Source organism: Thunnus albacares, chromosome 4 (genome assembly GCF_914725855.1).
Source record: "Thunnus albacares chromosome 4, fThuAlb1.1, whole genome shotgun sequence".
NCBI classification, from domain to species: Eukaryota; Metazoa; Chordata; class Actinopteri; order Scombriformes; family Scombridae; genus Thunnus; species Thunnus albacares.
In genome coordinates this window covers 13,797,081-13,813,658 of record NC_058109.1, presented here as the reverse complement: position 1 = coordinate 13,813,658, position 16,578 = coordinate 13,797,081, and the positions used below count along the sequence as shown (strand labels likewise).

At 40.0% G+C, this 16,578-nt stretch overlaps 1 protein-coding gene across 3 annotated transcripts in view; it reads left to right on the top strand.

Moving 5' to 3' along the window:
* Nucleotides 1-723: 723 nt before the first annotated feature.
* The window catches only part of tox2 (TOX high mobility group box family member 2), a 95,650-nt gene continuing 79,795 nt past the window's right edge, over nt 724-16,578 (top strand). For 2 of the 3 annotated variants that reach the window (XM_044350123.1, XM_044350122.1), the window contains exon 1: nt 724-1,346. In XM_044350123.1, coding sequence (XP_044206058.1) covers nt 1,254-1,346 — 93 coding nt within the window. In that variant the 5' untranslated portion in view covers nt 724-1,253. The remainder of the gene's footprint in view (nt 1,347-16,578) is intronic. The other variant, XM_044350124.1, reaches the window with a different exon arrangement.

The window sequence follows — 16,578 nt, the reverse complement described above, 5'->3', positions numbered from 1 at the left end:
CCACTTTTTTTGGAGCTTGACGAATACTACTGGGGATTAAAAATCAGAATACAGTATATGTTATCTTTGAAAACTTTTGGATCTTGACTAGTATGATTTATTTCAGCATGTAAATGTAACATAAATGTGGACTCCTTAATCCGTGAGTGGACACATCCTTCTATTGAATTTTTACACCAGTTTAATGTGGAGGGAGGACCAGAGGCGATTTAATGTTTTCAAAGTGAGACTGACGACACTGTCTGAGTTAATTTACAAAAAACAACTTTGACACTCAAATTAGACCAATTTTGACACCAACACTTTGTATGTGTGTGTGAAGCTTTTCTTATCTTATTCTTATTGTCCGTGGCATAGATTGTAAATTGTGAGGTAAATGTGTTTAATTAAAACTGACTTACTTGTTTACAGATGCTGAAACTCAAACCAGAGTTAAAATAACTTCAGATATACTCACATGTGTAATATTATCATCAACAGCAGAAATGTAAGCCTATTAAATTTTCTGTGCATGAAGCCCAGCACTTCGCTGCGTTACGAAACCACGAAAATAGTGGCTCAATCCCGCCAATTCAAATGCAACTCGAACTGAGTTGAGGAAGAAGTCACTCTCCACGACACCCTTCCCTGTCAATCCACCCCAGACACAATGCCATGTTCCTCCTCTGACCGGTAGAGGTCGCAGCATGGCAGTCACAGTGGCCGGGAACGCATGGATGGATATGAGCGCTCCCACATGACAAAGCTACAGCGCGTCTGGAAACCGGGAACGGAGGACGGGCGTTTTGGAAGAAAACGTCGACAAGATCAATCCTGCACCTTCACCTGCATCACAATCATCACTTGGCTCGCTGAAAAACAACTTCAGTGAACGTGTTGGGTTTTTTCTTTCTTTTATCTCATGAGATTTCTGAGGCGAGCAGCTCCCCTTTGCTTCTCCCTCTTTCCAAGTGAACTTTATAGGGATGTTATTTCAGAGCATCATCTCGCTGAATGTCCACATAGTGCTGAATTAGGCTAAGTGAAGGGCGGATATAAAGAGTGAACGAATCTTCTTCTACTTTTTGTTCGGTTTAATACACAAGAGAGAAAAAAAGAGGGAGAGTGAGGGAGTGTGTGTTTGCTAGAGAGAGAGAGAGAGAGAGAGAGAGAGAGAGAGAGAGAGAGAGCGATAGAGAGAGAGAGAGAGAGAGAGAAGTCGCACAGGTTTTTTGGAGCTACGCTTTCATGCCGTCAGTCTTGCGGACTCTGAGATGGACGTCAGATTTTATCCAGCTCCCCCTTCAAGCGTGGGTTCATGTACGTTACCGACTGACTCCGGTTTGGACTATTACCACTCCAACAAGGTAAACAATTATCTCTACTTTACGAGCTTATAGTCGGTCAGATGTGCAGCTGTTAAGTGATGATGCACGCGCGCACAAGAACATTGGTTACACATGGTGGCCTATATGTGATCAGGCGCAATGTGTTACTATCAGAGACAAGTGCTGCACTTTTAAGTTAGAGAGTGAATCGGTCTGCAAGGCTGCATTGTCATTTAACTTTGTTTCATTTCTGTTGTGCTGATTGCCCTAAACTCTACAGAAAACCACACATCACGCACCTGCTCTAAGCTTGTCCACGCGGTGTTTTCATTTAATCAGAATTTGCTAATGTGTTCATCTGGATAAACTATGGGTGCGTTGTACTGTAGCTGTCCGGTGAGCTGAGTTGCAGCGCACCACTCTCTCCAGCGCACTGGAAGTGCTGGCGAATGCTCTCTCTGAACAAACTGGACACATTTTTAAAAAACTGAATATATGTCAAGCAGCAAAGTGGCCACTGTATAATTTAAACCTTTCCAGCCTAACTGAGAAAACACAAGGCTCTTATCTGCTCCACACAGGTTCCCACATGGGTCAATGCGCAATTAGTCCAATAAACAATTATTGCGACTGCTTCTTAATGTGATAGTAACAGCATGTTGTGAGTCGGGGCTATTTGTGATGCTCTAAGTCTATTTGTGATGCTCTAATGGATCGTGTAGCCTGTAACAGACCAGTTTGCATATCATTTTCTCATATTTTTTATGACTGAATGATAAAAGTGTTCATATGAACGAGGCTAAGTCATCAGTGTCTTATTGCGCATTCATCCAATCTCATCTGACGCACATAATAACTTTTTTTAAATTTAAAAACATTTTTTTTTAGGAATTAATTATTTATCGGCGACCTCAAAAGAAACAATCCATAATGATCCTTATGCTTATGATTAAAACTCATAAGGACAAAATACTGGATTAGTTTTTGTGTTCCTATGAACAAGGGCAAGAAGTTGCGATTTGCACTTGCGTTTTTACGCACGAAATCGTATCCAATATTCATAGAACCCTAGACATTTCTATTGATACATTTAAGTTGCAACGGTACCAAAATGAAATATCATTGTAAAGCATCTATTTGAAGGAAAGTACAAGAAAAATAGTGTGCATCAGCTCCATTTGGATAGCTAAATATTGCCAAAATTCCTGAATTATGTTGTTATTGATATTTGTGTTGAATGTCATGGGGCTTATGTAAAGAGATCACTTTTTCACTGGTATACTCTCTTCATGTGCTGTACACTTGGCCATCAGCGGTGCTGACTCTTTGCTTTACCAATAAAGGTTTTGCATTTAGGCAAATCTGCTGAATAGTCCAAGATTACAAGTCACAAGCCTAGTTGTTTATTTTCCTGTGGTCAAGGTAAAACTAGTGTAAACATTTGTCAGTAACTACTGGGCAGAGCTAGAAGAAGGCATTATACTTGCAGCCATTCAAATAGGTTTGCTTGCCTTAGCACCTGGAGGGGAGCCAGCAGGCAGTTAACATTTGCTGACGACAAAGTGAAACATTATAGCACAGTATAATATTTGAATTGTTAATCTCATCTGCTCATACACACAGTCACCTGTATGTATACATGAACAACACACGCAGTCACACAGACACACACTCCCACATCCACAGTATCTCCCTCTCTCTCTCACACACACACACACACACAGCTGCACACACACACACACTCCCACACCCACACACTCACTTGCAGAGAGGTTTGAATTACAATACACAAGTCCTTTACATTGACTACAGTCATTCCTTCACCAGTAGCCCACTAACTCCAACCCTTCAACTCTAACACAAACTATTCCTAATTCTGAATTTCACCTTAAACCATTCTTCAAATCAGCTCATTAATAAAGAGAGGGCACTGAAGGGCTTTTGTAATCTTTCTGAGCTTGTGATAATGTTACAACATTTACACTTGTGTGTGTGTGGGTAAATCTAGCACACACACACACACACACACACACACACACGTATAGGCCATGTCTCAGGCCTTGTAGCGTTAACACAATGAACTGTACCAGTTATCATGATTCAGTGAGCGTAGTGGTTGTTGGCCCGGTAAGAAGCAGGTTTTGAGTTTCAAGGACAGAATCGTATAACATTGTCATTACTAAAGTAACAGCTGTGACTAAGATGTAAAGTGACACATTATCTGTATCGCACGGCTGCTACTACACATAACTGTTGAATAATGATACAAGAGCTTTATATGACGTTTTGGCAATAGTTCATCTTTATGGCGGTCTCATTTCAGCAGCAGGATGAGCCTCCTTGTATGGGTTGACCCCCTGGAGAAGGAGTGTGTTAGCAGTGCCATAGTGGTCCAGTGATACTTCAACTGCAACTAATAACTGGGAAATTTGCAAAGATGATAAAAAATATTATTTTTCCTTCTTGCACATTGCATTGCATGCTAATTGCTTGATGGTTTTTGTGAGATTGTTTCATAAGAAATTGAAAAGATTATTGTAAGTTGAATTATAGCAGTTTTTCATTACATGTAACTGTAGTTTAGACCTTCGACAGCACAAAAATCACACATTTGTAAATGATTTTTAGTTCAAGAGCTGTACACATGGGAAACGACAGACTCAAAAGTCACAAACCTTCACATTCTAGCCCTGTTGGAAGGTGTTGATTCACATTTACACTTAAAACAGGCAGAATATAAATATAGCTTATGTGAAACTCACCAGTGTGATTATTCATTACTGTACAGTATTTAACAGACCAACCAGGAAGTGAGCATAACAGTAAGTGGGACAGTCCATATAAAAAAGCCCATCACTTCCTGTTCTAGTGGTGTAAACTCAAAAACGCATCTATTTCTGTGAGTGACTGTTAGACTTTGTGAGAATTATCACTCATATGTTTTTGTGTGTGTGTGTGTATATATATATACTCGAATGTGTTCTGTTTTCTAACTGAAGGGGTTAATAATTGAGGAACGTAAAGAATGTGTAAGTTGAAACTGGTTCGAGTTGATCGGCTGCATTCAGACTGACGATTGATTGATGCATGGCAGGAATATGGATCAGGCTGACAGGATACGTCAATACCACAAATCTATGAATGCACTTGACCTTTGAATTTAGGCAACGATTCTGCTGCAATTCGACATTAAACATCAACAAAATATGTAACAATCATAAATCTTTTAATCAAAAGGTGATTGTGACTTTATTTTTATTTTTCTAACCAAAATCTGATTCACAATCATAGCAAACAAAGATAAAAAGGTTATGTAAGACAGAAGTGCCATTGTGCTTCTTTACACATCGATTTCAAATCGCTTGATAAAACAACCTGTGCGTCCACATTTCAGAACAATGCAAAGACAAACACATGAGAAAAGCATCGATTTGTATATTCGCTATGAACCCCACGGCACTGTTGCTCTTCTCAACTCCATCCAACTAGCGTTGTCCTGCACTTGCACAATCACCGTGAGTCATCTCTACTTTTCGCCCAAGATTTCTCCTAATCTTTTTGAAGCCTCTCTGTATCTTTCCTCGCTGAGTGGGAGGCTTGTTTGTTCAGCGTACACTCAGCTGTGTATACCAGCGCTGAAGGCCACTTCTTCGCAAATGCCTGTTTTAGCGGGAGACTATTTGTCAAATGCATTATGACTTGTGCATACCCTCAGGCAGAATCACTCCGGTGAAATGAAGTTGGATAGATTACTGTAGCTGTTCCACTTTCTCCTCATCCCTCTTCCCTCTAACAGCACGGTGCCCAAGAGAGAGGCTCTCATGTAATTATACTGTAGTTATACTGTTGGTTTATAATCCAATGGTTTGCAGATGTTATTCTTTACATAGTTGTTCCAAGTTACTGTACATTATTTATATACGCTGTAGATGTTTTCACCGCAGTGCAGAGCAGATATTTTATTGATACACAGTTTGTGTAGTGCAAGTACTTACTGAAGTGATATCTCAATCAAAGTGTTACTGTGTTTGAGTACACAGAGGAGGACTTTATGCGTGCATGCGTGTGTGCAGTGCATACCTAATTGCTAATATACCTTGAGGCGAGATGTATGAAACGTTTGAACAAGATAACCCTCATTTATACATCGATCCAAGAATTCCCACGTTATACTTTGTAATTCCTTATTGTACACGTCTTTATGAATGAAAGTAACAAGCGGCTGACATTTTGTCCACACAAAAATTAGGCCAGTTTTTGCAGAGCACGTACCATCCCTTTTCAAGTGGTCTGTTCCATTTCTACCACTATCCAAATCACTGTATTAGTCATGGGATACTTCAAAGTATGGACAGGCGAAGGTATTTTCCATGTTGAATTCTCAGAATGTGTTTTTTTTTTCTGCCTCTCTCCTCAAAACATGACCGTAATAGAAACAGAAAAAGAAGAGTTATTCCAGCAGTACCTCATTCTGTACACAGAGGGAAGTTAATTACATGGAGGCAAGCATTCTTGGGTCGACAGCGTGGACTTGGGGTTTTTCATTGTGCCCATTCATAACATTCTGCTGACTGGCCAGTCCGACTTGCAATATCCCAACCGTTCTCACTGGGAAAATGTTAACCCATGCATGGCTCAAATGCACACCAGAGGGGGAAAACGCAGCCTAAGCTACTGAAAGTGGTAAGTTTATTGTTCTAAAGCAGTTCCAGGCAGTTAACTCAGAGCAAATAATAGATAACATAATACAGAGTCATGGAATGAACATTACTTTTTTTATTTTTTCTATATTAAAAAAAAAAAAATCATTAAACAGTTCACTTTGTGAAGTTTGCTTTGGTCTAACCACATCCTGGCCCTATTCATAATCAAGTCTGTCTGTCTCACCCACCTCTCCCCCCCTTGTGTCTAACTTCTTCTCTCATTTACCTTCCCAGCAGCAATGTCAAAAGGTTATGGAGGGAAGCTGGATCGCCTGGGGCTGATAGTGTCTTTCAGTTAATGATAAGTAGCTACAGTGTTATTCTCTGGAGCAGTGGGGCTTAGATTGTGTTTTGTGCACAGACTATTACAGTAGGAGAAAACTGCACTGCATTTTTTGATGATTTTTTTAGATGATTTCTTTAAAACAAATCTCTGCTGAGTACATTTTCATTCGATTTAGATGGAGTAAATCGTGGATAAGTGAGTTACATACAGAACTTTACCTTTGTTGTAATCTGTTTACGCACCTGGTTAGTTACGATATAGGAAAAAAAGCCCCACATTTCTAAACCTACATGGGATTTCACAGGGTATTTGAGGACAGCAATTGGCTGTTTAGAGAACAGGCGAGGGATGTAGTACTGTCCATAACAGGGATTTACCACCATGGACTTCAGTTTAACCTGCAGGATAGTGAAGGTGACAAAGCCTCAACCAGACTCTGCAGCACTCCCGTTGCTCTGCTCTCTACTTTATAATCTAGACGAGACATGACTCAGAGCTACTAGAGGTGTTAAGAGGGTCATAAGTCATGTGTGGCTGAAAATAGATAGTATAGTTTATCCTGCCTGGTTAGCTACTTAATCACCTAGGTCCATGGAAACAGGCTATTTATGTCGGTGATTGATTGTATTAACGGCCAAGAATTCAGTCATGACAGTGCATTTTTTAAAAACTCTTCTCAATGTACTTTTGTGATATACTGCAGCTATCCAAATCATTTCTATGCTTCTATCACATACCAATCCGTCTGCCAGTAAGTCCGTTTATTATAAGAAATCTGCTTTTAGGAGAAGACTGATCGCAGGTTTTCAGACTTGCATAGCAAACTGTATGTAATGGGAAACACAGCCACATCACAAGATGTCAGACTAATTCCAATTTTGATGTTGATTGTGTATCGAAGCAGCCCAGCCCCGGCCCCAACTCGTGGCCCTCATTAAATCACATTAACCCTAATTATGGTCACTGCCCCTTGAAACCAAAATACTACAGTCGGGCTTGACTCTTGGCTTCTCAGCTGGAAGTTGGGTGTGTATTTCATCCCCCTCAACTTGTGTAAAGGAGTCCGATGTGCCAAGGCGTTTTAAACTGTCTTCACCTCAGGAGGCCAATGGTTCCTCAGTAGCAATAGCCTTGACTGGCTGCCTGCCTTCCTCCCTCTCTGTCTGTCTGTCTGCCACCCCCTCTCTACCGCCTTCCTCCTTGCAGCCCAGTTTCCTTGTGCTGTTTTATATTCAGTTCTTGATTGGTTGGGGGATGGGGTGGTGGAATAGCATTTGAGAGGTTAGCTGGTTAGTGCAGGGAGGGGGAAGTAGATTTGGGGTGTGTGTAAAGAGAGAGAGAAAGAGAGAGAGAGAGAAGGGGCTGTAGATGGAGGGAAAATGGAGAGAGATTTTTAAGGGTACTTTATTTTTCAGCTCGCCATTGAGTCTGTAATGTCATTCAACGATGTGGAAACCAAAATGAGCCTTGCCACCAGATGTGTTCCAGTCCAGATAGCGACTTGAAAGACAGACGTTTATTGTTTTAGTGCATTTGGTATGGTTCAAACTCAAACTGCATGAAATGCTGATTGATGGATTTCACTAAAGAATGTGTGTGTGTATATGCATGTGTGTGTGTGAGAGGAAGAGAAAGAGAAAGAAAAAAAAGAAGGAGAGAGTGAGTGAGAGAGAGAGGCATCTGCTTCATGTAATTTATTTAACTATTTCTATGTTCTGCTCTGCCTGGTGATGAGAAGGTAAAATTGACTGTGCTACAGTAGAATTTCAAAGCAGATTTTCTTTCTATCAGCAAACCAATATGGAAAAATACAAGCCTTACACTAGTTTCTCTTTGATATCTACAGTATGTGGTCTTGATGTTTCTATAATGGATAAAGAAAATAGATAAAAAAATACTGCTTCAGTAGCGATAAGAATGGTAAACATACTGTACTCAGCAGCAAGACAATATGTCATAAATTTTTTGCATAGTCGGCTCTGTTTTTTATTTGAACAACAAGCCAATATTAACATTCAAACTGCTGTGACCTTCTGTTATGTAACTTTATATCTTTGCTTCACCAAGGGCAACAACCAAACTTATTGTTGTTGCTGACATTTAGCATCATCCACATGCATGTGGTTTAGACTGTAGGTCAGGAAGTGCGCAGCTCACTCTTTTCTGCAACAGTTTCAGAATCCCTATTGTGAACTACATGTCCTCAATTATCATACAGTAAAGTTTTTGTTGTTCCTCTTGTTTTTACGATTGAGGTACCAGCATGCCAACCTGGATGCAACAAAGACATAACATTTTCGTTGTGTTGAAATGCTGCAATTCCCCCAGCAAGAAAGCTGATCTTCATTAGGATAATTGCTTCATTTCATTCATAAACAAATAGACCACAAAGTGATTATTCTAGATGCTGGGGATTATGAGTGCAGTTATTGGCCTTGGCAGATTTGTGTAAAGCAGGCTTTGGTACATAAATTAGCGTAATCATTGTACAAGAAAACCATATCAACATTTCAAATAAGCACAGACGGAGCTCATCATGTCTCACATTCACACTTGCCACTCTGCAGAGATCTCACAGTTCACCCAACAATTTGTTTTTCATTTAATCTCTCTGGGAATGGTATATTATTGTCTATATGTTTTGGTAATATCATGATATTTTTTCCGTCAAGGCTCTACATGAAATGGTGTGAGAATGCCGTTTACTCTGTGAGCAGGAAATGAAACACTAAGGAGAGGAAGGAGTGGAGGGGGAGGGGGGGTGGGTATGTGGGTGGGGTGGGGGGGGTTGTAGTGCTTGGGTGGTGGGGGGTAAGGGCGATTTTTGGGCATCTTGACAGGTCAGAGTGGCTCAGTTATGACAGGTTGTGGACTTGAAAGAACATATCTGTTCTGGGTATCACAGGTTTGGAAGGCACACTGTTTCTGTCAGCCTAAGGGAAACCTGTGAAAGCACCTAATTACCCATCAAAATGAATGATTGGAAATTCATCATCAGCTTTTTGTGGGAGACAGCATTCATCACTCCCACTGTTGACTCAGTCCTTGTTACATGGGAGATTTGTGTGAACTGCTAGACTGACAGCTGTTCCAGGTACAGGTTATACAATTTTGGATTATATGAGAAGCACTGAGAATTTGCCTGTCAGAGTTGCAACACGGCATGTGGTTTACTTGTTGGCATTCCAGTCCCCTGGCTCCACTCACGATGGGTGGAAAAGGTCGGCGAGAACGGTGTGATCAATCAGATTCTATAGGAGAAATGTATAAAAACACTGATAAACATAGTGTCCGCTGTCGAAGAATGCAGCTGTCGGGTGTATTAAGAGAGGTGCGCAAGCCTAGGCAAACATGAGCAGTTGTCTTAGCGTCCTGAGGCATGTCCTGAGCAAACAGAACTGAGATGGCTGGTTCAGGTCCATACACAGAGACCATGGGCCCACTTAGTACACACACACACACTCAGAGACTCTCATAGGTAGACACACACACTCATACATGCAGATGCGAGCATGTCTGCGCTCGCGTAGCATAAATAAACACAAACGCACACGTGTACGCACACAAACCACAGAAATGCTCTTGTGTTATGCGGCTCCAAACCCACTGCTGTTGTGATTACTTTGTACTACTTTACTTTGTAGTATGAATTTTTTTAAGGATTGACAGTTAACCCTGTGATCATACTCCACACATTCAATAAACTGTGAGTGTGATCACAGTCATTGCTTTGGAAAGATTAATGTTTGAGTGTGTGTATCAGCTAGATTGATTAGAAAGACAGGTAGGCTTTACTTGTTTGGCTTTTTTGGTTTCACAAATCTAGTTGCTTCCCACTGTAATTGTCATTTTCAAACCCTGCTCTCTTATCTCAAGTAAAATTCTCACACATACAGTATGATGGGACATCATTAATGAGGGCTTGATAACACCCAAAAGTTGTATTTTCACAAAATATGTTTGAAATAAGTCCCGCTTGGGATGAATTAGATGTTTTTTGTCAATAGATTATGTTTGAGTTACTCTAGGATTGCACAGGAAGTCAGTGAGCTGGTTAGGCCACCAAGGATTGGTCCTCTGCCATGTGCCGTTTGTCTCTGTGCCGCACTGAGCCAAGTGTGTGTGACTCCCCTCCCTATCACCACAAACCCACAGTCCCCCCAGGCCCATTTTTGCCTCAGTCTAGTAAACCACCTCTGGCACTTTTGGGCTTTGTTCATAATATTTTCATTGTAGCTCTGCCTTACTTTCCAGGAATTCCATTTGTTGTGTGTTGATAGTCAGTCTTTGCTACCTAGTCATTTTCAATGACAACCCAGTATAATAGTATCAAATAAGGACATTTAATCTTATAGAAGAGCTGCACCCTGTACTTACATGTAAATGTAATTGTATTATCTCCTTCTCTGAATATCAGTGATGAATCTGGTTTGGCATTGCTGTCCTGCAGCTTTTAGCTTCTCAGTTTAAAATCTACAGTCACAAATGCAGAATAATGATTCAGTCATGTGTATAGAAGTTTGATAATACATTTTATTTATTTATTTATTTTTTTAAATTCAAAGCAGAATGTTTATTCTAATTTTGTACCCTCTGTATATTGATTATGGATGTCCAAAGGTTTCTTTGGGTCTGTTTTAACCCTTAGTATGTTGATTGGTATGTGATGTGTTGGTGCAGCTGAAACTGAGTGTGTTCACTGTGCAAACACAGCATTGCTGGCACTCCTGGTTTCACTTAATCTTTGACACAAAGGCACTGGCATGTGGCTGGGCTCTCAGACAGATTCAGTGACAGAGTCAGAGAGAGGGAGAGAGAGGTGTGGCTATGGGTACATAAACAGTGGGATAATTGCTGAAAAGTTGACAGATCTCAGATTTTAAAGCATTTAAACATATTTGTTTTTTCTTTTTTTCTATGTAGACAGGATGATTACCTTTTTTGGGATTTCTGTAGGCCTTGAACATCAGAGACAGCTATTAGGACTTCCTGAAGCAAACATAGCATCTTGTGACTGATACCATGCCTGGTACTTTGGTCACCTCAAGACCTTATTCTGGATTGTAGTGTACACAGACGTCCACACTACTGCCAGTCTGGATGGATGATTTATTTGCCTGCCATCCCATAATTACCCACCGGGTAGATGGGAGGACCTCTCTGAGATTACAGTTTGTCTTTGCAGTAAAAAAAAAAAAAAAAAAAAAAGGCTGAGAGACTTTAAACGATTTGCCAATAAGCTCTTTTAAAGGATCTTTTGATGTTTTATCAAGGACTGAAACATTAATTGGAAATGTATTCACCATCTTTGTAAAGATGGAAATGGTTTAGAAAACTATTAAATAGATTTTAAAATGGAAAACATTTCTTTTTTTATCCAAATTGTCGTGTTATCTGGGGTTGTGTTCTTAATTACTGCAGTTCTGCTTGTGTGTGCGAAAACGTTACCTCTTTGGCACCGCAGACTGTTGTTTGCAAAGTTTGATATCTTTGAGATGCAGATGCATTGCATTTTGATAAATATCGAAGGAATATTTCACATCAAAAGAATTGTTTCTGTTTTTTTTGGACATGGCTCGAGGCTATAAGAATGAATCCAAAATAAAAGGCAGTGACCTCTCATCAGACACAGGATTTTGCTGACATCAGTCATGGGTAATCACCAGCTTTTTGGCAGGAGCCAGGCGTTAGTTCTTTCTAGGTGTACACCACCTAATATTCTTTTAATTGACTTCAGAGAAACTGTATCAAGTCGTGCTGATGAAGTTACAAATTGGCTAAAGCAGCTCATTCTGAGAGCCAGATCTCCTTGTTCCTTTGGTTTGGTTTGTTGTACTTTCTGCTGCTCCGCATAATGACGAGGGTGGAAGAGTGGAAGATTTCAATTACTCGGAGAAAGTCAAGGAGGTTGTTGAAGTTGGAGAAATACAACACGGGCTGGTTGCTATGCGGAGATTGCGCCCATTTGGAATGTAATTAAATTGGTTTGGCTGCTTGCCAGTGAAAAAAATACATTCCTTTCTTCTCATCTCAAATGAAAATGTATAGAGTGTTTTGCTGAAAAATACCTGGAGGGAACAGTAGGCTGTTGAATATTTGTAATACAGCTTGCATTGTGCAGTTGAAATGAGTTTTGAGATGAGTTATCCATTGTGGTTTCCCCTTTGACATTTCAAAGGTATGCAGCTTTTGAACCATGGATTTACTGTAATCTTTTTTTTTCTATTATTGATGTGTGGTTGAGTTATAAACTGTAAATTGGCTTCTCTGCCATTTCACTGGCTGCGCCATATCAGAAACCACAAGGCCATGGTGCAGAAACAGACTTTGTAATAATGTTTATATATAGTCACATGTAAACCCCAGTTATTGGTCCCAGTCTACATGTGAAACTGTACAAGACCACTGTTTACCATATAGAGTGTGTGGCTCCTCTGACCCTCCACAAAGTAACATATTCGTACTGAATCATGTAACAGACTTTATCAACATTTCTAATTTTAAAGAACAAAAAAAAAAACATTAGAAGGCATATAGCATGAAAAGTATAGACACTGAGAAATTGCAGTGTATGGCAAAGGTATGAATCTTTGTTGGTAACTCAAAGTCTGTAAAATGTTCTCACATACACTTGGAGAATTTTATGAAGGCAGCAGTGTACAGTGCTGAAATGACACTGCCAGAGCACATTAGACATCTGCTCATAGATTGATAAGACTGCTAAAGCAATGAAACAAAAGCAAACATTTTTACCAAGAAATATATTTATAATGTTTATTGAGTAGCAGATAGATAATTAGATACCTCCTACGTCATCACTTCCTTCCTTTCAACTTTGTTAAACCCAACGGTAATTGACGTTTGAGGTTGTTTTGGCAGTCAAAAAGAACAAAGTGATCTTCCTTTTCTCCGAATGACCTCAGAACAATATGAACCACAAAAAGAAAACACATGTTCTCAGATCTTTTGTGAAGATTATTGGGAATTTTACTGTTTTGCATTCGAGAACTTTCATGGTTTTACTTAAAGCACTTTTAGGTCTACTACTGTAATGACAGCTATTTCTGATCAGTCACATCAGTATGAAAATGCGTTAAAAATGTATTATGAGTGAGAAAGAGGAACCAGCTGATACATTTAAAGCCATAAATGTGAGCTGTTAGATTGTTGTGTGTTTATTGTGGCGTATTAAAAAAAATCCAGCAGCCTATGATCCACTGTTGCCTGATCTGCAAATGGATCAAGCTGCCCAGCCAAGCCGTTCTTACAAAATCAGTCTGGCATGGCGTTATAATAGCTTTTCCTTGTATGTGTCCTGTCAAATCAACTTAGCCTCTTTGGGGTGCTATTTTAGTGTTAGTCACACAGTCGATAGAGGAAACTACAAGTCCTGTGTGCCGCCGCTTGTCCCCAGAGAGCACACGGGAATATACTTGTATGTCCAAAGCTGTAATGCCATCAATACACCATGACACTTTTGGAAACTTTGAAACCGAATCCATGAAGCAAGGCAGAGAGAGCTGCTGAGACGATGAGCTAATTAGTGGGGTCTACCGCTATTGTGCTAATAGCTGTTTGCAGGTTTGTGGGTGCTGTGGCAGGCATATGTGTACGCTCACGCTGCACGGTTGATTTTTTTAGTCAGAGACTTAATCCAACATGCACATGACAAAGCCTGCTAAGTGATTCAAAAAGCTGTGTATCAGTGGAAACAAGGCTCCTCAGTCTCCTCAATGGAACTGCGAAGATAGAGCGAATGGGCACAGACGCATGCCAATAAACCTTCAGGGCATTGATCGTGTGCCATAATGCTTGGCTACTGCCTATGTCGAACGTAAACTCACAACTCACTAAGGTGTTGGATTTTTTTTATGTGGCTTTCCGTGTATGCCTTTCTAGATATGTGAAAAGATGTAAGTCAGTGGTCAACTTTTTACACTGCGTACCACCTCAGAAAATATTTGGCTCTCTAAGTACCACCATTATGACTGACATTAAGACCTAACCTGTTCAGCTACGCACAGTTCACGCAGGAGGTACTTTTATTATTTATAGTTGACTGTTGTCAGCCACAGCCACGTTGTACAAGGGGCTGAACTGACACTTAAAAACTCTTTCACACAACGCATGGGGCAGCCCCTCACACGAACACACACACGAACACACAAACACATACACACACACACACACACACACACACACAAACACACAGCAAGTGAGAACATTAAATATCACAACTGTATACCAACAACCTGTTTTAAAATGTTTAGGCTAAATAAATGCTAAAAGTTGGCCAGCACGTTGGTGACTATTGACAACTTACATAAGCTTCTGCAAACACAGACCTGCAATGTCTGGGTCAATCGAGGTCAGCTTCATCTCAGGTTTGACTCAGCATCCACCCTGCTTCTGTATTTCGTTTTTAATACAGCAAGTGAAGAGAAGCCTTTCTTGCACAGATATGTGGTTGCAAAAGGAAGGAGAAAGCACACGGCCTTGTCCAAAAGTGCAGGGTATTTGCTGTGTTGCTGTATCCAAAAGTCCAACGGTGACTGACTTCTGAAAGCAGACTTCAGTGTTTCATTGTAGGGCAGCTGTATTAATCTCTCCTGCTCACCAATAGTGAAGTCCTTGGGCATTTCAGAGATTTCGATACTGAACGGGTTTGTCATCCAGTTGTTTGTTTTGGCCGTCGCTGGGAAATATTCGCTGAACTGTTGTCTGAGCGAGACGAGGTGCGCACACACACAGGATTGAATCGTGGACTTGGACTGTTTCACTTTATCATGTTTTCTTTCCAATCAACAGGTTTGTCTTTCAGTACTGCGTGGTTGGTTTTAAGATGCCGTTTGAGATGCAATGGTTTCATGGATTCATTGCTAAGAATATCAACACATACCACACACTCTTTACTGTTTTAGGCCATTTGCTGTTAGCAGGTGCTGTGGAGACTTCACTGCTGCTGTTAAAGTAGCCACTAGAACTTGTTCTCGGTTAACGGTCATCCACTTCAGTTTCTACAGGTCTACTGGAAATATCCTCCTCCTGATTCACACTTCATTTCCTATTAGTTTCTGTTTGGAGCCACGATTGCATTGTTTTTGAACCATTTATCATTTTAGCTCCCTCCGCTTAGAATTTTGCCATCACAGATTAGCTTGTAACTAATCGTGGATGTTTGTAGACTACGTAGTAGGCTGATATTGAAACAAAAATATTACAGGAAAGGCAAAACTTTTCATTTCAGTGATCTCATGGTTAAGACATTTTCATTTGTAGTAGTATTTTGAAAGTATTATATGTTTTTAAGTTAATTTTATTGTATTTTTAAAAAAGATTCCTCCTCCTACCACTAGAGGGAGTAGTACCAGTGGTGCTATAGTTTGAAAGCCAGTAATGTAAGTAAATGTGCGAGTGTGAACACAAGTTTTAGTAAAGCAGTAAAATGATGTAGGTTTCTACGATTGCAGCTCTGTAGTTGGGCAAGAAACTAGAAAACAAACAACAGATAGAGAGGAAGAGGAGATGGAGAGATATCACTTTATCTGGCAGACAAAGAGAAAGACGCCTGTCGAGCAATTCTAAAAACTTAAAGAAAAGAAAAAAGAAAAGAAAGAAAAGAGTAGATGAATATCACACATCAACATGGACACAAACACACGCACACAAACCAAACTCTTTCCCAAGCATGCACGTGCTGACATGACACCAACTCTCACTTTCATTTGTGTTCATGCACCTGTTCACACTCACTGTTATTTTCATTACAGCAGACATGAATGTTTGTACCATAGTGTGATCACACGGTTGTTTCCAATAAGTAGGTTGTTTGTCAGTGCAGTCCAAATAGGCCATATGAGCGTTTTATGATTTGCTGTCTGTGTGAGTGAGTTATTGTTTAGTTATGGCTATGTTTAGGGAAGGAATGCGTTTGGTGGTGGCTGGGGAAAGTTTGCAGTTAAGGTTAAAGGAAAAATGTGTGTAAAATTAATTATCTTGATAGTTACAGTATATAGTTTGTCTTTTTTCAAGTAAAGTAAAGAAATATTCAATCTTTAATTGAATATTTTTTGGGGGGGGTTTTTTGGGTCAAACAAAACAAGAAATTTAAAGTGGTTTTTGAGTACTTTTCATTGTTTACTCACATTTTTTAGACTAAAAGACCGATCAATTAATAGAAAAAACAATCTACAGGTGAATCAGTAAGGAAAATGATTGTTATTTGGAGCCCTAAAAGAAACCAGTGGATTGTCAGTGATGAGACGCAAACCATTAATCCACC